At 37.1% G+C, this 25,501-nt stretch overlaps 1 protein-coding gene across 4 annotated transcripts in view; it reads right to left on the bottom strand.

Moving 5' to 3' along the window:
• Positions 1–4,713: 4,713 nt before the first annotated feature.
• Positions 4,714–25,501, bottom strand: part of kif13ba (kinesin family member 13Ba) — a 61,654-nt gene continuing 40,866 nt past the window's right edge. For 2 of the 4 annotated variants that reach the window (XM_048190749.1, XM_048190751.1), the window contains exons 23-40: positions 24,300–24,457; positions 24,022–24,154; positions 23,543–23,689; positions 23,406–23,435; positions 22,783–22,882; positions 18,207–18,333; positions 17,834–17,889; positions 17,551–17,675; positions 17,286–17,462; positions 17,010–17,102; positions 14,557–14,712; positions 11,695–11,772; positions 11,531–11,584; positions 11,329–11,443; positions 10,720–10,853; positions 9,097–9,162; positions 8,127–8,829; positions 4,714–7,758 (exon numbers count right to left, since the gene is read on the bottom strand). In XM_048190749.1, coding sequence (XP_048046706.1) covers positions 7,550–7,758; positions 8,127–8,829; positions 9,097–9,162; positions 10,720–10,853; positions 11,329–11,443; positions 11,531–11,584; positions 11,695–11,772; positions 14,557–14,712; positions 17,010–17,102; positions 17,286–17,462; positions 17,551–17,675; positions 17,834–17,889; positions 18,207–18,333; positions 22,783–22,882; positions 23,406–23,435; positions 23,543–23,689; positions 24,022–24,154; positions 24,300–24,457 — 2,661 coding nt within the window. In that variant the 3' untranslated portion in view covers positions 4,714–7,549. The remainder of the gene's footprint in view (positions 7,759–8,126; positions 8,830–9,096; positions 9,163–10,719; positions 10,854–11,328; positions 11,444–11,530; positions 11,585–11,694; positions 11,773–14,556; positions 14,713–17,009; positions 17,103–17,285; positions 17,463–17,550; positions 17,676–17,833; positions 17,890–18,206; positions 18,334–22,782; positions 22,883–23,405; positions 23,436–23,542; positions 23,690–24,021; positions 24,155–24,299; positions 24,458–25,501) is intronic. The other 2 variants (XM_048190752.1, XM_048190750.1) reach the window with 2 other exon arrangements.

Here is a 25,501-nt window from a genome sequence, read left to right as displayed (position 1 = left end):
TCACCCTCAAGCCATCCTAGGTGTATATGACTTTCTTCTTTCTGATAAACACAATCGGAGTTATATTAATAAATAGCCCGACGTGTCCAAGCTTTATAATGGCAGTGAACATGAAACAAGTATGAAGCTCAAAAAAAGTGCATCCATCCATCATAAACGTACTCCACAAAAAATAAAATATCTAAGCTTCCATTTCAACTTACAAAAAAAGCGTAACTGACGTCGCGCCGGTTACGCTTTGTTCGTAAGTTGAATAGAGAAGGTGTAAGATGTAGTGTAAGTGTTTTGAACTGCGAGAGGCGTTACATTTTCTTCGTAAGTTGAATACAGAAGGCGATCTGGCGGAAGCTATATATTTTACTTTATAACTTGTTAAATATGGATATTTTTCTTACACAAACGCATCGCTTCAGAAGGCCGTTATTAACCCCCCGGAGCAGTGTGGAGTATGTTTATAATGGATAGATGCACTTTCTTGAGCTTCAAACTCGTTGCCCCCATTCACTGCCATTATAAAACTTGGATGCATCAGGATATTTATTAATATAACTCCAATTGTGTTCATCAAAAAGAAGAAAGTCATATGGATGGCTATGATGGCTTTGATGTATTGGTTTAAATTTTGTTAATTTTGAAAGAAAAGAAAAAAGTTACATAGTACTGTACCTTTAAATTGACTTTCATTATATAACTGACTGTAGTCTGAATGTATGCAAATGTGGTTTAAGTGTGTTAAGTGGCTGTTAAAGACAAATGTGATGGAATGGTTGGATGGTTTGAATCCAGCATGGAGCATCACTGTAGCAATTAAGCAATTTTGACTCAAAATGTTTTATTTTCTGAAATGCAGTAGTTGTGATAACTCCCCAATGTGACAACTAGCCCTGGTCTCGGTTTCACATTTCAAAGATCTTTTATTTTCTTTAGTTCACTGAACGTCCATTAAAATATTAGATGCTATTATAGCCAGACAATGAACAGTATTGCAAACTGCCAATCATACATTCAGCTAAGAAAAAGTTAGAATTGTCCCTGAAATGTGCTTTTAAGTCATTGCCAACCTAAATTCGAACGTGATGTATCGAGCTTACACAGCAATCATGTAGTCTTGTATATTTTATTCTAGGATACAGACAGAGTCCCTCATTAAACGCTTTCTTAGAAACAGTACTGAGGCACAGTGTGATGGACTTGTGCCCAGTGAGTTACCCAGAAGTCTTTATTAAGCTAGTGTTGGAATGTGTTTGGAACAGAAGTCTGTCGTGAAAGAATGAGGGAACACTTTGACTGTGTTTTTAATCTGTCCATGTTCAATATGTGAATATATTAAAAATGTATAAATATATTCTATGAGTATAAAAAATTAAAAATATATCACTGTTGTATTAACTTGAAATAGTCTAATCATGTATCTCTTATTACAGAATTTAGTGCCTTTTTTGGACAGTAGACTGTTCTGTAATTAATATGTAGTATAAAACGCATATGCTTTGTTACTTTTTTAAGTTTTGTTTTGACACTTTTTTTGGTTCGTTTTCAAACTTTGTTTTTAAGTTGTTTTTATTTAGAACTGTACCTTCTAGAGAATAAAGACTTAATGAGCTGAAAAACACTGGCTAATTGTACTTTTTATATTATTTTATATGTTTATATGCAAAATATCAATTATATTAAAAAGTCTGAAGTTGTAACTGGATTGTTATTTGAAGATGATAAAGTAATGTGAGGCATTTATATATCAAAATGTGTGCAGTTGAATAACATGATCACTGGCTGTCAAGTTCAATTGCAATGTTGTTTGTCAAAAAATCAGACACAAAGTCAGAATTTGAACATGGGTCCTTAATAACAGACCTGCAAACTCACAAGTGGTGAAAAAGTGCAGGGCTCAACAAGGACTGCCAACGTGAAAGACACCCAGGCAAGCTGACGAATCTGTCATTTGCCCGATCGGGCCAGTGCTGTGCCTTCATGGAAGTTGATAATCTGCACGTTTTTAAGCCTTGCCAACTTAAATATTCAAGCACATGCACCCACGTCTCTCAGTTTGGTATTTGCGCGCTTTGTGATAAGTTTTGTGTGTGCAACCAAAGTGCGTGTCCAGAACACCGCGTCTCACAGCACGCGAATACATCTCTCTGAGCTTGCACGGCTATATTCACACAAAAATTGCCCGTCTTGTCGCGTATCATCGTAAACATAGTTATGTCTTAAGTGAATGTAAACGTGAGATGAGATGCATGTGTAACAGTATATTGAGAGTGACAGCAGCCTAATATTCCAGCTGCTGTCTGTTTTTATGTTAATCAAACAAAAGAGAAAAGACTGCTCTTGACTGAATAACTTTAATAAGGGTTAATCTGTATTTACACAGTGAAGACTATGCAGTGGTATTTTACATTTGACATACTATTTCTGTACTTGTATGTTTGCTCTGTTGTATTTATGTGCTATTGCTTGTAATTTGATTATTTGTTCTTATTTTATTACTGTCTTTAACAATATAAATGTGAGTTAGGCCAATAGTTTTTGGTGTCATAACCTTATTTATTAAGTTCACATGGATCAAAAACAACTAAAACAAAAACTAGGCCTATTTTATTTTATTTATTATTTTTATTTTTTTTTTTTTTTTTTTGGTGGGGCCATTCAAATATTTGGCAGGAGAAGTAAACATTTGAATAACTAGCCCAACCAGGCCAGTAGAAAAAATCCTTAGCATTGAGCACTGAGGTAACGTTTATGAAATAAATCCACGGAGGAGGGTCTGGGGACATCCTACCTCAGAAGAAACTTTTTGTGATTTTAACCCGTAAACAAAGCATTCTGGTGCACTCTGGGAAAAACACAATTTGATTCAAGTAAAAAAAAAAAAAAAAAAACATTTGACACTAACTTTGCAGGACAATGGCCTTCCAGGATCAACGTTCCCCACCCCTGCTATAAATGGACATTGACACAAATTTGACAATTTGATTCAATTTGTATATTATTCAATTTGAATATTCAATTCAATATTGATTAATTTGGGGCCTGTCAGGTACAGCAGCCTACATAGCAAATTTCATCAAAAAAAAAAAAAAAAGAAAGAAAATCAACTAATGCTGTAAACTATACAGGGAACTCCAGTTGGTACATAATTATAATATTAAAGTTTAAAATTAATTGATTTGTAGGCTACTAACATTTAAATTACACACAAGAAATTTATAATAATGTTATAATAAATTTTCAATGACAATTACTACTTTTTTAAAAATATATATACATATTTAAATGGTGAAATGGATTTAAATGGATTTAATCAGACATTAAATATTGAAGAACAGGTTAAGTACAAATACAAAGAATATGCAATATAGAGCATATATTTAGCAAAATGCTCCTTTCTAAAGTTCATTTTTCAAGCTAAGGAGTTTGTAGACACCGAATGGCTTTTCTGAGGTAAATGTGACGTTATATGTTTAAAAGCGGTTTTACTGACGTCTTTCCGTGATTGAAGAAGTGATTAAGCGATTACATGTGACATGATACGGACTTTGGTAAGTTGTTCTGTATCTTTCAGCATACCTTCTGATGTTCATTCTTGTTTATTTCGTGCTGTAAACCGGAAGAGCGACCCTTCACGCCACAAAAGCAAGCGGCAAAAACAAGATTTCGACAGCTCGAGACGTCTCACTCCAGTCTACGGGAAATTAGCCCATTTCCGATTATTATTGTGAGGTTTATTATTAACAGATAACAGATTACTGTTTACCTGTAAAACAGCATAAAATGAAAAGAACGCAAGAGTCCCATCTGCTCTTTCACAGCTCGTCTGTTGATAATGAGGGAGCATGCGCAGTTCACCAGTCCGTTCGCGACTCCCGAGCCAGAATATCAAAATAAGGGTCCTTTTTTTCTGTCCACATAAATCAATATACATTTATTAATTTGCATATCAGCACTGCATAAGAAAACAATGCAATCATTGAACTTATAACAATATACAGATTCAGAGAAAGAGGGAAAAACAAACAATTGTATACATACTTTGTGTGTATCACACTTGCAAATGTAATTTTCAAATTTCCGTCAAAATAAAAGCTATGGGTTCATCTCTTGGAAGTGAAGAAACTAGGACAAAATTATTATATTCTAATTTTTTGGCATCCTAAAACACCAGTGTGAATGTAATGTAGATGCTAAAAAGAGGTTTGAGCCCACTTTAAAGTTCAGGTACAAGTCAATGCTCAATGCTTTTCTTTGTTCAATTTGCACACTGAACATGGGTAGGAGAATATTGAATATAGAGGTATTGAACTCTCAAAGTGCACCAGATTGATGAATTTAACTTTCTTTGCAGGGGACCATACCTCAAGACCCCAGTCTCACAAAAACATACTTTATTTCAGCATAGTATAAAAAAGCTGTTAATGACAAATTCCTTCCCTACCTATCTTATGTAACTTTAAAATAGTTACATCAGACAACTTTTGCCTCTTTTAGTTGGTAGGAGTGAAAATTTGACATCCTCAAAATGTGTTGTGTTATGGTTTCAAAATGCTGAAGGCAGATAACATTTAGAAAAAGAAAAAAAAAGTTCATATACATGCCATAAATGTGAGAAAAAATGACCCCGGACCAACTAGATATGGCCTAAAACTGCAAACGAGGCCACCTAAATTATAAGATGACAATGATAACAATAACTATAATGATAAGACAACTGTGTAAATCAATTCACTTTTTATTTTTACCTTTACAGCCAGATTATTGTACAGTCAATATAAAAGAAATTATAAATGAATTATTATACATGATTATTCTTTGGATATCAGCATAGAATTGCAGATAATTAAATTAATCAAACCCAGCCTTGTGCTCAGATTGAACTCTCAAGATGCAACTATATACAAAACACACATACACTCGTATACTTGGGGACAAACACTCCATGTGCAGGACAACTTTCATGACATAAAATCAAACCTCAGGAAGAGGCACAGACTAGTGGTGAAAGATGGAGCCGTACACTTACTGCTCAGAAAGAGGGAGGGGAAGAAAAGAAAAAAAAAAACTACAAAAGTAGAGCAGCAACTTCCTGCCAAGAGCTTCGTCTGACATCTGTGTAAACAGCACGGCCCAAAGCTTCCTTCAAAACCTTTTTCTCCTGGTGCCCTTAATGGGAAGGATTTTAAACAGCAGGAGAGCATGAATATCCACACCTGTATTTAGTATTTAGTATTTGACTTCAAAAGGCCACTGTGGGGTTGCTCGGATATGGCTCTGGTTCTATGCCACTTTATGACAGATCAAGGTGTCATTGCTACTGAAGACTTGCTGACTTTGACCAGAATGGATGCAGAATGCATTCAACCTTTTTAATGATAAAAATTAAAAATGGTAAATTGCACTTGGAAATGAAATAAACACCTAGTACACCAGTATACACCAACTTTAAAGTTTCTATGACTGAAATATGGGGCTGTGGAAGGGGATCAGCTCATTGAAAATTCTTCAATAAGTTCATTTCCCCTTTCTAGTGACAAGTAACACATTAGGTTCAAACCAATGAACCATCAAATTCCTACAAGCGTCATGAGCGTTATTGCTAAAATAGAAAATCTATTAAAATAAACTTAGTTGAGACTTGTCATTCCAAAGGTAATCAATCTGTTCTTGTATTACCTTTAAATTAATACTCAAGAATGACTAGTTGCTAATATGACCCAACAGACCTTAAAATCACTGGGGTGATAATCACAGCAACAAAGTCATGCTCCATGTGTGCGTTTGTTTTTTCTCATGATGAATGAGGCACAGGTCAAGATACATTTAAAAGAAAAAAAGAAAAAAGAAAAAAAGGGGAAGATCTCAACCCAATTTTTTATGACTGAACACAAACATCAAGACATCACTCTACAGGAAAACAAATTCAAGGCAACTTGAAACTGGAGAAATCATCTTTTCTCGGATCAAAATTTTGAAATGCTTTTGACACGAGCACCAAATCCAGTGAAAAGCAGATTTACAGTGGATCATTGGTTAGTTTAAGTTAATTTACAACAAAACTAAGTACCCTTTGGGCACATAAGCTATCTATTATAAATCAAATGTGCAAATTAATTTTCCATTCATGGGATTTTTACACTTTATAAATTCAATATACATACCTACAACCATTAAAATATATTTTAATAATTTGATATTGCATTAGACTTCAGAAATCACAAGGATTTCCACGAAAATAGAGTATAAAAGGAACGAAATAACACGTCTTTTCTCTCCATCATGATGTGAATGAGCATCATATCTGTATGGTATAATGCTCCTTATTAAAAACTATATAAATGTGCCCACAGTATGCAGTATACAGTATGCTAAAAATATTTAATGAAATCACTTTTAGATCTTTTAATTTGAATAAATATGTAGGTATTGCCAGTAGTTGGTCCAATACACAAAACTGGAATGTGCTTTTACCGTGACCTTCTTGTGGAAGACAGTCCTTTAGAAACCAATCAAACTGAGCTATGTTAAATTGTCACTAAATTGCAGCACAAAGTAATTTTATGTTGAAGTAGTTTCAATAACCCAGTTCCAATTAAAAGGCTGCTTACTAAAACGTGCCCCAACCCATCAGATTGTAAATAAGCCCTCTAAAATACTTTTTTTTCTTTCAGTCCAATCATCAAAACCATTAAGAGAGAGACTAATTAAGCCAGTCAATTAAGCCTGAATGTGCCAATTCAGTCAAGTCTAAAAATTCTCCACGTGCAATCAAGGATACACACCAAGTGGGCAGTTTCCTTCTTAAATACTGATAGGCAAGCCTTCAAATGGCACCAAACCAAATAAAATATTCAATCTTGTGGATTTAGTCATCCAATCACTGGCCAAGTAATAGTAGTACTTCACGAAATGACAAAACTGACATCAATTACCTGCATTGACCTGCTCAGGGCAACACCCATCTTGAAATATATGCAACCCCCCTTGATAGTGGCTTAGAGATGAACACATATCCAATAACTCTGATCGAATCCCTGAGATAATCTCTTACTTGTCTACCATTTACCACGTTTATACTAGTGTTACAAAGGTGCAATGAGGGATGACAAACAAGAAATGGGTTGACTTAAAAGGCACATTCAGGAAACTACAAAATCGATTACCGACTGCACAGAGAAGATAAATCAAGCATAATTTGCAGTATCAAGTCCAAAAATGGACTCTTGATAAAACCAGGGCACAAACAAGAATGATGGGTTGATCCCAAAGACCTGGAAGATTAATTTACGGTCAACTCGTGGAGGCTTTCTTGAGTTACCAAACCAACAAATCTCAAGGAACATAGCTGAAGCAGCATGTTAAAATACATAGCACTCCCACATGCTACACATTAGCATAGCACCGAAACTGATTGAGGGGTTTGTAAGGGAATGTTGTACCACCTCCATGGAAAGCCCAAGAACAGTGATGGATGGAGGTGACCTCCTCCGTTAGATTCTGATGGTGGAAGTGTAGCTCAGTTATGGAGGTTCGGTCCTGCTCAGCTCAATGTCAATTAGCTGGTCCAGGATTTGCGATTTTCTCTTTTCTGAATGGCAGTGCCAGCTCCTCCCCTCAGTTGCTGACTGAACTCCCCGCTGCGACGATTTTCGGTGTGCCTTTTGGAAGCTTCCCTTTGAGTCAGCCGATCTGGACGGACTAGCACCCCGTAACCAGGGTTGCATTGGAAGTACTGGTGGCCTTCAATGGAACCATCATTCTTACCTGGTGGACAAAGGATACAAGAGGAACAAGGTCTGTGAATTGGCTTCACCAAGAAGGTGTCAGCATCTTAGAAAACTTGGAAGACTAACAGAAGACTTGACTTGATTTCTCCTTTCTTAGTGACAAGTAACACATATTAGGTTCAAACCAATGAACCATCAAATTCCTACAAGCATTTTAAGTGTTACTGTTAAAATTGTATTCTAAACGTAGTTAAGACTTGTCATTCCAAAAGGCATTCAATCTATTTTATTCCCTTTTAATTAATACTTAAAGAATGACTAGTTGCAGCAGGCCTTGAAAGCTGGCAATTTGAAACTGGAGAAGAAATCTCAGAAAACTTGTCGGATATGGAAAACTTGACAAACCTGAGGGAGTGTCCAGCTCAACGCCGACCCAGACGCCCTCAGAGAAGTGCGTTGGGCCAATGTAGCGGACCGTGCCGGACTTACTGGTTCCGACAGTCACTCTCCCTCCCACCTTGAGCCAAGCAAGTTCCTTGGGTTCTACATCCTCAAAGGTTATCTCCAGCTTCTCCAGGCTGTTAATTTGCTGCGTTTGCATTGTAGTTGCTTTTCCGCCACCGTCTGCAAGAATGTTACTGAAAGACCTGAGTTCATTGGCTTTGACCTTCTGGAAGGAGAAAGGGTTGTCTGTGGAGGTACTCAACATCAGGGGAGGGTTTGCGTTTAGCTGTACTTCCTGCTGAGAGGTGGTGACGCCATTTCTGTGGGCCGCCTGGGTATCTTCCTCTTTTCTAAGCCTGTCAGATCTTAGCCCAGCTTCTACAGGAGCAGAGGCATTAACACGGGTGAGTAGACAGTCTTCAATGTCATCTCCTTTTTGCCTGGATGCTACGGGGCCAGCTTGGGTATTGGGAGTAGGGGTAAGGTCCCCGCAAGCTATGGAGACATCGGAAAGGGTGGCAGTGGAGACGCTAGTAGAGAAATAGCCACTGGAGGCCTCACTGATGGGGCTCAGGGGCAGGTCATGCGGATCATGCATAGAGGACGGGGCATCAGGAGCATCTGAATGTCTGTCTGAAGCAGGACTCTTCCCCATTACTGCGACCTATTGGGAATCACATCCAAAACCACAAGGAATATTTAACTACACCTCAACCTATCATCTGACTCTCACACAGAGAGCACATGCTAGGAAAACCACAGACTTAATAGCATGCAATTTACATCACATGCAGGAGAGAAAGATTGGGGTCTTAAAATATCTTCCTAGGCTATATTTTCACAAAATACAAGTCTGTAAGCCAATTCATCATTCATATTTATTTAATTTTGCCAAAGACAGAGCATGAGATCACAGTGGAGATATACTTACTGGTTCTATTCTTACTCTTCCTTCATCAGGGTTGTTGGCCGTTTGCATCATTATTCGTGGCATATGCTGGAGAGATGAATGGAACGTATTAAATTTGTTTTTACGATTTCAGTAATGGTTTTCAAAGAGGCGGCACAAAGCTTGATTTAAGTGTCACGTGTTCATTTTTTATGTTGGGAGCCTTTGGATTACGTTTGATCTAAAGTACTGACAGATCAAAAGTCTCCGTGCAGGGGAGGAGTGGTGTACACGATGAAATATTACTGTCATATTTTTTTCCCTCTACGCCTCCGTTGAAGGCATGCTAGGAGATGTGATGAAAGGCTATGGCTTGACAATTAATCTTGGGGAAATTAAACACTGGAGTTTATCTATGGACTTCTGCCTAACATATAATCAGGTTTCTCTGACATGATTTACTTTGACAAAATGAGGACACAGTTTTAATCAAGGAAAACCAAAAAAGCCTGTTTTTCTCACAAAAAAATCCACCACCAAGCAATGAGGCTTAAGTTAAAGACTTAATTTGCCTAATACAAGAAGGATAATATATCACGGATATATTGGCAATGTAGTAGCGTATGGAATTTCTGTCTATATGGAAATGAGGAGGCATGAAGACAGAACGACATTATACTAGAATCTAAAATTGACTCAAATTAAATCGGTCAAGAGCATTCACATCCCTTTTTGATTACCACATATGATTTACTCATCTAAATGCAGCATATTTCTGAAAGGCTTTGCAAGCGCTAATTTGGCTATTTTTATGACGGATGCTTCACATCAGTTTTTTACATTTATGCATGAATCATGTACCCATGGAGGGTACTGTTGACTGAAATTTGCATGCAGAAATGTTTATAAGCATAGATCCCGCTTGTCTTTTGAATAAATTCAACAATTTGAGAGATTTGTAAAGGGAACATATGAAAAAAAAAAAGCCTAGTTTTAGGACCATTACGTTTTTTTGTATTTTCAAACTTATGCCAATTAAGCACATTTTACCACCAAATTCTCATTTTTGTAAAACTACTGTAATATCAGCATAAATGAAATGCACTACAACAAATACCACATGATCTATGCATAATTTGATTTCAAAATGTAATATATCACTATTTATGCATAAATATTTCTGCATATTTATTTATTATAATTTTTTAAATATTTTTTTCTTCTGGTTTAGGGTGAAATATGACCTGGAAATTTATTGACAGGTAACATGAGACTCACCCAGGCAGCCAAAGCGAGGTTTGGGCATGGTTTACTCATTAAAATGTCTGAAATGGGGCAGATGTGGAACTAATGGTTATAGAGGTGGACTTGTAACCCGAAGGTCGCGGGTTCAAGTCTCAGTATCGGCAGGAAATGTAGGTTGGGGGAGTAAAGTAAAAGCACTCTCTTCAACTCTCATTACCCACAACTGAGGTGCGCCTATCCCCCAATCACTCCCTGGGCGCTGCAGCAAAAATGGCCGCCTACTGCTCTGGGTGTGTGTTCACAGTGTGTGTGTTCAGTACTCACTACCATACTTGGCTATACGCCATATCACTCACTTCACTTTGTAATGTCAAAAAAAAAAGAAAAAAAAAGATGACTGAAAAGTAAATTAGTACAGACCTGTTGTGACTGTGGAGAGGGTCTCAAATCTTTCTTGTCGTCACGCACAGGGAACAGGGACTTGAGCAGCTTGGGCATCTGAGGGACAAGGGCCTTGACTGGGGAGATATAAGAAGCAGCAAGCCCTGAAAAACCTGTGGGCAGGTTGGGAAGGAGGCAAACAGCAAGGTAGAGGTGTGGAGAGAGACAACAACGATGGTGAAACAAAGACAGATGTAGAAAATATATAAAAGGAGTGCATGAAGCTGGAAAATAATGTCACACTGATACAAAAATGTCACATTGACATTTTATGACAGATCACAAAGACAAGTGAAAAAAGAAGCTGTAGTTGGACAAGACAGAGATTCAGTGGTAACCAAAAGGTGGTCTAATATTTTCCCTCTAATAAGCGTACCTGAAGTTGATTTAGATAAAAGTTAAATTACTAGTTCATAAACCAGGTTAGAAATGTTCAGGCAGAAATGAGAAACACTTGCAGTAGAGAACAGAGAGTTGAAAGTTGAAAGAAAAGACAAATAAAGAATGGGTCATGCTGGAAAAAGGGCGATTATTTTATTGCAGGAAAATTGTGAACCGCTCACTTCAAGAGTGATCGCTATGTCGTACCTTGCTCAGGGTCCTGATTCTGTGTAGGAGGTGTCGGAGGTCTGGATGGTCGTGGCAGTGTTTTGCTAAACTGGGAGGATGTACCGAAGATATCCTGCTGACTTTCCCATCGATTCTTACATAAGCAAATTGGATATCAGAGGTTACATAAAAACTGTTTCCTGTGGTGGACCATATGTCCTTTTTCACCCTAGAAACTTACCTTGTTGTCATCCAGCACTGAGTTTAGTGACAGATCCTGTCTGCTTCCAGATAACTAGAGGAAGAGATGATGTGTGAATACACAATGTGCCAGACTCTGATGATGCTGAGTGTACTTAACATTTCTCTCTGTTGAGATTAATTTAAGGCTCCAGATGCACTTACCCTGTGCACACTAGGAGAGCTGAGACTGCGTCTGCTGCCCTTGCCTTTACCTGCCAAATGCTCCTTCACTGCCACCTCCTGCAGCACATGATAGAAAATCTGATTTACATGATGAAAACAACATCATGACCTGAACTAGAGAAGACTGGACAGCACTGGGAAGTCGCCATTCATTTTAGTGGACTGATTCACAGGACTGTTCATTTTAATTAACAGTTTTTTTTTTCTGTTTTGTTTTTTTAATTGGTTCAACTATTTGTTCAAAGAAGTCCCTGGGTAGCATTCATGTATAAATATTAGGGGTGTAACAGTACATGTATTCGTCCTAAACTGTCACAGTACAGATGTCCCGGTTTGGTGCATACAGTCAGATGATGAATACAGTCAATCACAGGCGATCCACACTCCAATCCAGGAGGAGGCGTGCACGGTAATGCAATGCTGTTTGCTAACCGCCACAACAGGAAAAAGCGCAGAAGAACAGACAATCTATGTGTAAGACTGATGTCTTAAAAGGTCTACTCTTTGAGAAAACAAAGTAAATTAACATTTGAACTCTCTCTTGCAAAATTAGCATCCCCTTCCGGACGCAATCACACTGAGTCAATCACACCTCAGCATTTGCCTTAATCTACATTTCAGTTCCTTCACCCTCTTCCCCCATCTCTTCTCTCTACATGCAGAGATGACCTAAAATTCACCCAAAATCTATCTGGTTTAATGTGAACAATCATCAAAGAATGCTATACAATGTTTGGTATCGTCTGAAATGTCTCAGTGCAACTGGTACAATGGTCTCGTCTACATGGAAGTAAACCAAAGGTATTAAAAGTTTTAAGAGTTTAGGGATACTTTGGTTGCAACTGTGGGTGTGCCCCTTTTCCAGGGTCTTTCATCCAAACTACCTCCTGTTCCACAGCAAGGTGCGAAGCCCCTAGGTCTGTGGCCCTAGTAAATGCAAATTCTGATTGTAAGTTCATGCCCCACATTGGGGGTTGGTCTGAGTATTTAAAGAAATGTTGCAAAAGGCTCGGGGCGACTCTGTATTCAGATGAAGCCCACATTGCTGAGTGTCCAGGACACTCAGCAATGTGTATTTTTCATGTCAGGTATGCATCTTACTCTATTTCTGAGCATTTGATGTTTTGTATTGATCACCTTTGAACTGATTATGTAATTGGCATGATACATTTACCTGACTAATAAATTGTCACATTTGATTGTATTCTGACTTACTCTGAAAATATTGACTTCAGTAGATTACGATGTATCCATTGTTACCGCAAATCTGCGTCAGGTTAGTAACGGACTAAAGCCCAGTTGAGTGGAGCATAGGGCACACCAACTGTGATTTTAGAGCTCCGACTAATGCTTGGCATTAGTTCAAGTGTACTTAGACTGTAAAGGCTAAAATGGAATTTCCGTTTAGGACAACAAAATGTTGATCGACCAACCTAAATAGAGTGAGCTTTATCTGGGAAACCATGGCATAACCAAACCAGGAGCTGCTATAAGAGAAGTAATATTGGTCGGCTTATCTGTAGTAGTGGTTGTGACCTCTGACTAGAGTTAGTGTTACTTTAATTCAAGTGTATACAGATCTATGGGTGACTAAACCAAATACTTTTAGAGAAAACAAGCATGAGAGCGGCACTCTATTAGTACAGTCAATTACCTCTGTCTAGTGACCAAGACTGGCAAGTTTGTGATCGTGGGCCCGCATATTAATGAATGGCCAGTGCGAGGACCCTGTGCGACACTGAGAACCGAATGAACGAGTACAATAAGTGTAAAGAGTTAAATAGAATATTCAAATGTAAAGCCAAATTATTATACAAATGACCAATAATCAATTGACATTCTAAACTAAATTCGAGGTCATAATAAAATGGAGTCAGATAAAAGATTACTTGGAATTAAACTACTTTGCCACGCTGAAAAGACGGAATGCGCAAGAAACCTTCCCCGTCCTGTGGGAAACCGCCATTGGGCCGATTGGGCGGGCCTTACATATGCATAGATATGTTTACGTGTAATCTCTCAAGTCTCAACCAGCGTTTCAAACTGCAGAATGACATCAATAAAACAGCTTGAGAATAATCTCTCATATAGCATTACATTTACCTCAGGCAAGTAATTTAGTGTCCACAACATGTTAGTTCACTAGAGAAATGAACTCCATAGGGGAGCAACTGAATTGAATAGTTTGGGCTCTGTTGTTAATTGTAACCTTTAATATTACAGTAATGTGCAAGAAAGGGTTCCCTTTACATAGTTTACAGCATTAGTGGAGATAGATTTTTTTTATCCTTCAGAAAATGTTAATTATAATTGAATTTATATAAAGAGACACAATTTCTTTAATAAACCACTGTTTAATAAAAAAGAAGGAAAAAAAGCTATTTGTGTGTTTAGTTTTCTCCCCCTTGCTGTACTAAACCCGTTCTGAACTGTGACTTTAATACCGAGGTACGTACTGAACCACGAACCACCATGTTGGTGTACCATTACAACCCCAATAAATATATTTTTTAATTAAAATACTGCTATTTATCACTATGATAAGGTTATACAGAACAAGTTCAATCTTGTGCTTTTAACATATTACTCACCTTCTGTTTTATTCCCAAAGTACAGTGATTTACAAACACTTTGTGAATCAGTTTGACTGATTCATCAAAGACAAAATACGAATTAGATCTAAATATTATTACTAAGGGTGGTTTTCTGCCTTACTGAACCAAGTATTCCTGATAAATTCAGATTAAAAAAAAAACACACACAAATGATTATAACATTAGAAAGAGATGATAAAATGCAGATTTATCAGTTCAAAAATATTAGTGGAGGTAGCTGGGTGACCTGTCTCAGACGGTCCAGTGTGAGGATGTTCTCCACAGCCAGGACGCTCCGCAGGTACTTCTCTATGGCAGCTTCATTGTCTGAGGATTTGGGGTTCTCAGCACTGGCGGCCACACGTGCCAGCATCTCCCTGTCCTCTGAGCTCTGACTGTCCTGCTGACGTACACAGCCAAGAAAAGACAGGTGCTCGTAAACAAACTGGCTCAAGAAACCAGGTGTCCATTTTTACCTGATTCAAGTATATTTCTTGTGGGTAATGGCCAACAAACATGGCCTTTAGTTGTTGCCAAGAGTTTGGAAGTGATACATATGAGCTTATAAATAGACTGTTTTAAGATTATTGATAAATTAAGAACACTGAAGTTTCTCCTTGCTTCAATTCTGAAATCTACTGACATTTTTTTCTGAATCAGTGTTTTAGAATTTTAGTACTATTCATATACTATTATAGTATTTAAAGTCCCCCTGTGGTGAAAATCAAGTTTTTAAAGGGTTAGTTCACCCAAAAATGAAAATTCTGTCATTTATTACTTACCCTCATGCCGTTCCACACCCTGTAAGACCTTTCATTAATCTTCAGAACACAAATTAAGGTATTTTAGTTGAAATCCGATAGGTCCGTGAGGCCTCTAAAGGGAGCAATGGACACTTCCTCTCTCGAGATCCATAAAGGTACTAAAAACATATTTAAATCGGTTCATGTGAGTACAGTGGTTTAATATTAATATCATAAAGCAACGAGAATATTTTTGAGCGCCATTTAAACAAAATAACGACTTATTTAGGTATTTCAAAACACTGCTTTATGAAGCATCGGAGCATAAATGAATCGGTGTGTCGAATCATGATTCAGATCGCGTGTCAAACTGCCAACGGTTGAAATCACGTGACTTTGGCGCTCCGAACAGCAGATTCAACACATTGATTCATTTATGATCCAAAGCTTCCTGAAGCAGTGTTTTGAAATCGTCCATCACTAAATAAGTCGTTATTTAGTTTTTTTTTGGCGCTCCAAAAATATTCTCATCACTTTATAATATTAATATTGAACCACTGTACTCACATGAACCGATTTAAATATGTTTTTAGTACCTTTATGGATCTTGAGAGAGGAAGTGTCCATTGCTCCCTATGGAGGCCTCACGGAGCCTATCGGATTTCAACTAAAATATCTTAATTTGTGTTCTGAAGATTAACGAAGGTCTCACAGGTGTGGAACGGCATGAGGGTAAGTAATAAATGACAGAATTTTTATTTTTGGGTGAACTAACCCTTTAATGTTGTTAATATGTCTATGTCTAGGTGTTTTTAATAAAATTTAAAACATACCATGTGCAAATTCATATGCCAACACCATTGCCGAGTATTTTCTCTTTAAAACTGCAGAGACCTAAAGACAGTTTCAAAAACGGTTTGAAATCGCTGGTGTTTCTGATGTCACAATCTGCCTTGTAACCAATCACGTCAACGTGCCGGCAGGCTTTGGTATATCATATCATTAACTATGAGCGCTCTGAAAAAGGGAGAGTCTCGAGAAGCCAGGTTATTTTTCTGTTGTTCTATTGTTATGAAAAATCGGGTAGATTTAGCAATATAGCAGGTGCATGATGTACATTACGATGTTATGATGAACTATATGCCTTTCTCTACCAACGTTCTGAGTTGTTCAAAGAGTTTGTAAGGATGCTGATTATTAGAAGGCATCTGACTCTGAAATCGCAAACAGGAACATTGTTTGTGTAACATTAGCAACACATTATTAGCTGTAGTCAAGCAAAAGGCTAATCGTATTAATTAAATATGTTTGTGTCCAATGTTGTAAAAAACGATACCATTGTGCAACTTTACCTCAATAAGTTGACCGAGTGGATCTCTGAGCTTGTGCGAATGAGTGTAGGCGGAGCTAATTAGCATATTCATAGATCCACGTATACTAAATGAAGCAAGGGTGTAGAGTTTCATTCAAGCTATTTTAAGGTATGAAGAAATTGTTTTCACAGGAAAAATAATGTTTAAATGTGTCAAAGATGAGTTTTAAAGGATAGAATTATTGACTACAGGGAGGCTTTAACTTGAATTAGCTTTCATTTTTATATTTTCAGTATATTTTCATTTTAAGTTTTGGTAATTTTGTTATGTGCTTTTGTCATTTTTTTTTTTTTTTTTTTGTACTATTTGTATTTAGCTTTAATTTATATTTAACATGTTTCAGTTATTTGCCAAGGCATCATTTATATTTTTTTTTGAATTCAGATTTATTTTAGTTAATGAAAATTGATTTTTAATAGTTTTAGTTTCAGTTCGCAATAACAACACTGCTCTGAATTTGAAGAGAATGTATATTATCATTGGTCACAAAAAACAAAAAAAAAACAACAACAAAAAAACATATAATTAAGCTACTAATGCATTATACACACACACACAAAAACCAGGAGATTTGTTATGCCTACCCCTGGGATGTTGGAGACAACCTCAAAGGTCACACCACAGCCGGGAATAGTGCTCCTGGTGGACATTCTTCTCAAGAAATTTTGGGCAAAACCCTGTTTAAACAAAAACAAATATGCAGAGATAGGTATGAAAAACTATCAGTTTATTTAAATGTACTGGATTTCTGAGCACCAAAAACATGTTGTATGTTAAGTTTAATTAATGGCAAAAAAGTGAGAGGACTTTTCTACAGTTCTGATAATGTTGTAGGTCATATAAATTGGACTGTGCCGCACCGGTCGTCCAGCGAGGTTCACACAGATGCGTTTGCGCAGGACTAGCTGCATCTCTGCTGGGTGGCTGAGCTGTACCACGGTGCGGACGATCAAGTATACTCTCTGATCTGGGGCGGCCCCTCGACTCAGCTGCGGACATTCGTGAACCGTGGAATCCCAAGTGGCTTCGGCTTTCACCTGGAAGTAAAACAGGTTTTAATATGTTCCTTCAAAAACAACTAGGGAGCCTGCGAGAGCCCCGAGGGTACGTGGGTCACATTCTCACCTCTCCGTCATAGTGTTTGACAATCTGAAGGTCAAAAAATTCATCTTCATCTTCTGAGCTGAGCATAGCGTCCCAGCCGCCCGCCTCAGGAACGTCTAGGTTCTCCTGAGAGCTGAAGTCATCAGCTGGAGGGACGGAGAACAGAAACAAAGGAGAAACAAGTGTGAAAATGGGTATTAAGATAAATAAGGCTTGCAATTGGGAGTAATAGAAGAAAGGTCACAGAGGACATTGCATTTCTGCAGAGAACATTGCTGTTCTTCAGCAGGCAGGGAAAACATACCGCTCAAGTCGAGGAAGAGCACTGGAATGTGAGTTTCCATCCCAGGTACTGGTACCCTGCCAAGACAGACATAAAATCCAACACATGGCCCAAATACTCATGACTACACATTTGTAAAAACTGTTTAACTGATACTGACATTCATTTAGCAAACAAAGCCTCAAATCCAAATATAAATCTGTCAAAACACATCGTTTAAGGATTATAACAACCTCCCTAAAAAGCAAGCTGCATAAAACTAAGCTGATTTTACATTAAATTTCATTCAAACCTTCTCTGACAGACAACATGTGTATACCAGCTATCTATAACACTGCATTTAACTCTTCAGTTTCAATGCAAATTGTTCAGTATGGTTGTAGCAGTGTCGTACCACTCAGCAGGAGCTCCTGGTATTCCACTGCCAGCAGAGGGCACCAACACTGCATTTCTCTCCTCTGTGAGCGTCAGACGCCACTCAAGCAGCTGGGCCTCCCTCTCCACGTCATCCTCGGACTTATCTGGTCAAAGAGAGAGTCAACAATGTTTCCGCTAATTTCTATTTCATACTTAAAAAAGCCATTCCTGCACAGAAGTCCCTTCATCAATGTATATACACAAATTTATAAAATAAATATATTTGTGTGTATGTATATATGTATATACAGTGCTGGGTAGATTACTTACAAATTGTAGTCGGTTACTGATTCTAAATTACATGACAAAAATTGTAGTTAGTAACGTAATCCATTACTTTACACATTAAAGGCAACATAATCTGACTACTTTTTGACCTAACTCGTTTATCACATTGATTTGAAAAATGAATAAAAATTAAGGAGGAGCATTTTGCTAAATAAAAGCAGTATACTGCATAGTCATTGTATTTTTACTTTATATTTTAAGCTTAATATTCTTCAACATTCAATGTTTGAATAAGTCATGCAATGAAGCATGTTTTTATGACAGCCACCAAAGATTACGGAAGAGGATTAGGGCCCAGCAATAATAAAAAAAATAAAACCATCTCGAGATTAAAGTTGTTAAATTTTGAGAAAAAGCTCGTTAAATTTCAAGAAAAAAGTCGAGATAAAATGTTGAGAATAAACTTGTTAAATTACGAGAAAAAAACTTGTTAAATTTCGAGAAAAAAGTCGAGATAAAATGTCGTTAAATTACAAGAACAAATTCGTTAAATTACGTTAAATACATAATTTAATGAGTTTATTTTCAACATTTTATCTCGACTTTTTCTCGAAATTTAACATTTTTCTCATAATTTAAAGAATTTGTTCTCGTAATTTAACGACTTTTTTCTCGTAATTTAATTATTTCATTCTCAACATTTTATCTCGACTTTTTTCTCAAAATTTAACGAGTTTTTTCTCGTAATTTAACTAGTTTATTCTCAACATTTTATTGACTTCTCAAAATTTAACGAGTTTTTTCACGTAATTTCATGACTATTCTCATAATTTAATGACTTTATTCTCAACATTTTATCTCGACTTTTTTCTCAAAATTTAACGAGTTTTTTCTCGTAATTTAACTAGTTTATTCTCAACATTTTATTGACTTCTCAAAATTTAACGAGTTTTTTCACGTAATTTAATGACTTTATTCTGAACATTTTATCTCGACTTTTTTCTTCAAATTTAACGAGTTTTTTCTCGTAATTTAACTAGTTTATTCTCAACATTTTATTGACTTCTCAAAATGTAACGAGTTTTTTCTCGTAATTTAATGACTTTATTCTCAACATTTTATCTCGATTTTTTTCTCGAAATTTAACAACTTTAATCTCGAGATGGTTTTATTTTTTTATTATTGCTTGGCCCTAATCCTCTTCCGTAAAATATAAATGTTTATATTAAAAAAAAAAAAAAAAGTAGAAACATAATTGTCTTTCAAAATGTATTGTAATGTTATTACAAAACCTTCCTTATGTGTCATTTAAATGTAAGTAGCCTACAAATCAGATAATTTTAACCTGTAATATTATAATTAGTTCCAACTGGGGTTCCCTGTAGTTTACAGCATTAGTTGTGAGATATTTTTTCCTTGAGAAAATTTGCCATGTACTGTACCTGACAGTCCCTAATTAACCGATATTGAATAAAATTGAAATTGAATCGAATCACAAGCTTGTGAATCAAAATCAAATAGAATCGTAAAATGAGTCAGTGCCCATCCCAATTAAATATTTATATTCAGCTCTAGTCCTTCCATCTCTCTATAAAAGAATTATTTAATATTATAATAACATTGTACACTATAATTTATTTGAGAAAACTTTATTGAAAAATTGAAGATGACTTGTTCTGTTGAGTAACATTTGTTGGATCATGATAAATACACTATAAGCAGAGCTGTCAAGAAACCAAGAGCTTGAAACCTTCTGCTAACAAGATTTCTCACAGCTTTAGCTTTATGCTTAAAAAAAAAAAAGGAAAGAAAAGAAAAAATGGACATGCAGAGACACAATGCTGCCCAATGTAGCTCTGATTCAGGCAAATGTCAAATATTTTCCACCCGCTTTTGAGTATGCATTATGCAACATTTTGATCGGCAAAGGAACAACAATATGTGGAGTGGGATTTTAGACCAATGCATGATGTGATACAAATAGTAACAAACAAACACAAAAGCTTCCCAAACAAGGACAGAACAAAGCTAATTAGCATCAAATTAAAGGCACAGCATGCAAGTCTCGCCGCTAGAGGTCGCTTTTTCAAAAAAATAACAAAGGCGTAGCTTGATGACCCTGTGAATGAGCGTGGAATCATGGAAGTTGTCATCTTCACATCCACAGATGATGGAAAGCAATCCGACAGGACTCAGGCAGAAATCATGTTCATGGGTCAGCTAATGTATTAAAGTTTTATTAACTTTATTGTGGTATGAAGCAGGGAAGGGCCAAGAACCTGGGACATTTTACGTTTTATTATGCTTATACACAGCAGTCGTCCACTAGTGCCGCTCCTTTCATTTTTTTTTTTTTATTTTACGATTAAAGTCACATTTAATGTTCGCCTCCTTCGTCCCAGAACTTGAACTTTGTTACGGTTACGTTTGATCTCTTAAAATCACATTATTTTATTTCATTCTAATAAAACAGCCTTGAGTGCCTTTTTTGTCACTTTATTTGACAAAAAAAAAATGGTGTGGTAACGCAGAGCTTTTTCACTTGTTTAAAACAATCATACTTAATACGTTTGTGTATTAATAGTTGTGTAATAGTGTGTTGAAAGTTATGTTATAAAATTACTCTGTGCGTTCGCTTGGTGGCTGCTATGAGACACTTGTTGCACACACTGCAGTAACATAGATCAATATTAGAATGTCATATTAATAAAAGCTGGATGAATTTGTTGCTAAATGGCATGCAATTCATTTTAAATGTATTGTATGGCAGAGAAAATATTACTTGCTGTATTACTGTTACTACAAATAAAGCACTTTCTGATTTTGCCATGTTAGCCACCTGAAAAAAACAGTGTTGTCTCTGAGGCATGGTACAAACATTAAAGGTCCCATTCTTCGTGATCCCATGTTTCCAACTTTAGTTAGTGTGTAATGTTGTTGTTAGAGTATAAATAAAATCTGTAAAATTTTAAAGCTCAAAGTTCAATGCCAAGCGAGATATTTTATTTAACAGAAATAGCCTACAACGAACGGCCTGTTTGGACTACATCCCTCTACTTCCTTCTTTAATGACGTCACTAAAACTGTGTTTTGACTAACCTCCGCCCACAGGAATACACAAAAAAGGGGGCGTGGTCTTGTTGCGCTCCCACGGAGAAGAGCAAGAGTTGCGTTTGTAAAGTGTGTTTGTCGCCATGTCGTCGAAACGCTGCTATTTTCATCCCGCAGTCCAATCACCTTTGTTTGGCCTTCCCAGGGACGCTGTACTTAGAAATCAGTGGTTACAATTTATGTTTAACTCGGTTCCCGAAAATTATAATCCACATGTTAAACTATGTGCAGCACATTTTACTGAGGACAGCTTCCTCAATCTCAGTCAGTTTAATGCCGGATTCGCACAAAGATTATTTTTGAAAGATGGAGCAGTTCCCTCTTTGTCTGGAGAAGGCGTTGTTTGTGGACCACAACCGGTAAGTGTATTTTATTATTTACGTTGGTGCGTTTAACAGTTTCTGTAACTTATCACACAAAGGGCAACGCTGTTTAGCTTTGTTAACTAGATGGCAATTGAAACTTATCCGACCAAAACTTTTAAAAAGTGTAGTAATTCAACCGGCCACCATCGATTGTTTGTGTTTGTTATGATCAGTTTAAATTATTTGTTGATTATATCTGTTGTTTACGGTTTAACCACATGCTGGCTTTAGCTGCAGCCACGCGAATCATTGTTCTATGTTTAGGCCTATGTAACGTTACCTACTGTAAATAAACAGCTTACCATTGTGACACATCCTGCAAAAGACGTGTTTGCACAGGTTCTACTCGATCTTCTTCATCTATGTTCTCCGGGTCTGATTCCGGCTCAAATTGATAGGGTAAAATTAAAGACATGTTTACAATAACACTGAGCGCGTGCATCTCCACGTTATGGTAAGAGGCGTGACCTTTCCGGGTCAAGGTTCGCTAAGCTGCTGTCGAATCACAACACAGGAACCGCTGGCACAATCAGAACTCGTTACGTATTTCTGAAGGAGGGACTTCATAGAACAAGGAAGTCATCAGCCCGTTTTTATGACAGTGGAAACAGCGGTATACAGATAAGTAAATTATGTGAAAAATACTGTGTTTTTTTACACGCGAAACATGAACACATGTTATATTGCACACTATAAACACAATCAAAGCTTCAAAAAAACACGAAGAACGGGACCTTTAAATCAGAAAAACAAAACTTACATATTGTGCCTTTAAATAGAGGAAGCACCCTTTTGTAGTCCATTACTGAGCTGAGACTACAAAACAGTAAATGTGTGTCTGGTTTTTACCTGTTTTGCTGACCAAAGTCTGAAGATGTTGGTCCAGATATTCTTGTCTCTTAGTGAGGGCGGTGAGCCACTGACGTCGCAGACGCTCTAAATCACGCTCCTACAGGATGATGGACAAATGCATAATTACAAAAGTTGCTTTTGCCTGGCATCTTTTTTTGCTAATTAATAGACCTTTCATGCCTTTAATGGGCAGGACAGTGGAGAAGAGACAGGAAACAAGTGGGAGGGAGAGACAGGAACGGGATCAGGAAATGATGCAGACCAGATTCAAAACTGCACCTCACACCACGAAAACTCATTTTCTATTGAAATATATGTTAAAATTCAATTTATTTGTGTGATGGTAAAGCTGAATTTACAGCAGCATTGCTCCAGTGTCACATATTCCTTTAGAAATAATTTTAATATGCTGATTTAGTAAACATATTTCTAATTATTCATGTTGAAAACAGTTGTGCTACTTAATATTTGAATATAATATAATATAATATAATATAATATAATATAATATAATATAATATAATATAATATAATATAATATAATATAATAATTTATTTATGATATTTATTAGCAATTGAAAGTCAATGTCATAGATGTATTGCATCACAACCAAACATACCTGATAACTATCCATTTCATCACCCTCAGGCTACAAAGAAAAACAATATAAACATTAGCAAGAGCATGTCTGAATATGTCAGAGATATCCGAGAATCTGTAAATGTTAAAAGCTCTAGTGAAAAAAAGCACATGTACCTCTTGTGGCTCATTGTTTTTGGTCATCCGCACCTGCCTGATCTCCACACAGCCGATAGACACTCCCAGAATGATCTCTGATATCAAAGGCATTGTGCCGGAGTCCTGCACTGAACGTACCTCCACCTGAATCCGCCGAGACTGGCCCTGAGAAAGACACATAAAAACTGTTATTACCCCATGGCAAAAACCTTAAAGTGAAATGTTAAACACAGTGTTGATAGAATAACAGAGCATAAGCAAAATACAAAGTACACATGCCTAGGAATCATAAATAAATCTACAAAAATAAAAAAGCAATACAGAGTTTGCTCAAGGCAAGCATTCAAAAACACCTCGTTACCATCTATATTGAGCATGTGACTAAAAAAAGCCCCAAAACTGAGTCATAAGGTATGAAAAAACAAATATAAATAATGCTGTGCTTTATTCTGATTGTAATATAATTTATAAGCCTGCAGGAACATGAGGTGTCTGACCTGTTTGAGCTGGAAGATTCCACCCGTGCGAACATCTCTTGCTGGCACCACCTCCACGGGCATGTACTCTCCGTTCTCATTCAGCTCCAGAATCTGCACCCACATCTCCAACTTGCGCGTTACCTCACTCCACCTGAGGACAAATAAGAGTCAAACCAAGTCCAAAAAGAAGGAAGCAGAACATCAGATACTAGATGCCTAATGCACACAATGTTCTCTACCATTTCTTAAGTTTGTATTAGCATAATTGGACAATTACAGTACAATTTTGTGTTCACCTGTCACGTAATGTGCGTGTTTTGGCCTGGATTATGCTAAGGTCCCACAAAGCAGGGTTCCTGCCTGGATCAGCCTGTCTGTGTCCGAATACCTCGATGGCCACGGCACCCTCTGTTAGATACTCTATAAAATCCTCTGTCACAGTCACAGCATGCTCCTACAGTACAGACAGTATAACAAAAGTAAATGCATGTTAATATTTTCTTGATTAATCCTTTGTTAACAAACTAAGAAAGAGATGCACAATTAACCAGTTTTAAAAGCTGAAGGTAATAATAGTTCAAAAAAAAATGTACAAGATTCATTCAAGCAACATTTTCCAGGATCACCATTAGAGACAGAGATGGCCCAAGGCGTAAGTGAACTAAGTGGCCACCAGGGGGCCCCCAAGAGCACATGAAATGACAGCTTGATTTTTACAGCACGCATTCTATCAGTGGCAGTTCTGGCGTCCCAATACAGTACAACTCGACGTACATTTGCATCACATGTTAATGCAGCAATAGAGTTACACTCATAGGACACTGAACTTACTCGCAATCACAAAAGTTCATTATTTGCATGTGCAAATAAAGCCTGTCAAACAGCGCCCGATTAGCTTTATCTTTCACGTCTGATTGCGCTAATACTGTCAAATACACACAAGGTTTACATCTAAAGTGAAAGTAATCAGCTGAGAGAAAAATCGGATGCGCATCTGTATATTAGATGCGTGCAGGTCTTAAAGCGACAGCAGCCTAATAGTAAACATGCTGCCCTTGTCCTTAAAGGGATAGTTCACCCAAAAATTAAAATTGTGTCATTATTTACTCACTTTTCATGTTGTTCCTACTAAAATTGATAATGGGTGTGTTAGATTTATAGCAGTGATTCCCACACATAGACTTTACTTGGGCGGGCCGCCCAGGTATATTAACCGCCGCCCAAGTATATTTGGAGACACATTTTCGTTTTTATTATTTTTTATCCTCTTATACATTTATATCCACCCAAGATAATGAAACCATCCGCGATCGATTAACTAGTCGTTCCGTACCTGCTCGTTATGTGTGCGTCAGAACAGTTTACTCCTGCTAACATTCCCACAGGCGCTGCATTTTGCAAAGTCACAAGGCACTTTGAAGCAGTCTGAAGCGCTGTTGCACAAGCATGTAGAACGTGCAACAGCGCTTCAGACTGCTTCAAAGTGATTCTCAATCAA

Source organism: Megalobrama amblycephala, linkage group LG5, assembly GCF_018812025.1.
Source record: "Megalobrama amblycephala isolate DHTTF-2021 linkage group LG5, ASM1881202v1, whole genome shotgun sequence".
Classification (NCBI taxonomy): Eukaryota; Metazoa; Chordata; class Actinopteri; order Cypriniformes; family Xenocyprididae; genus Megalobrama; species Megalobrama amblycephala.
The sequence above is the reverse complement of the archived record's forward strand: the minus strand, read 5'-3'. Positions and strand labels throughout refer to the sequence as shown.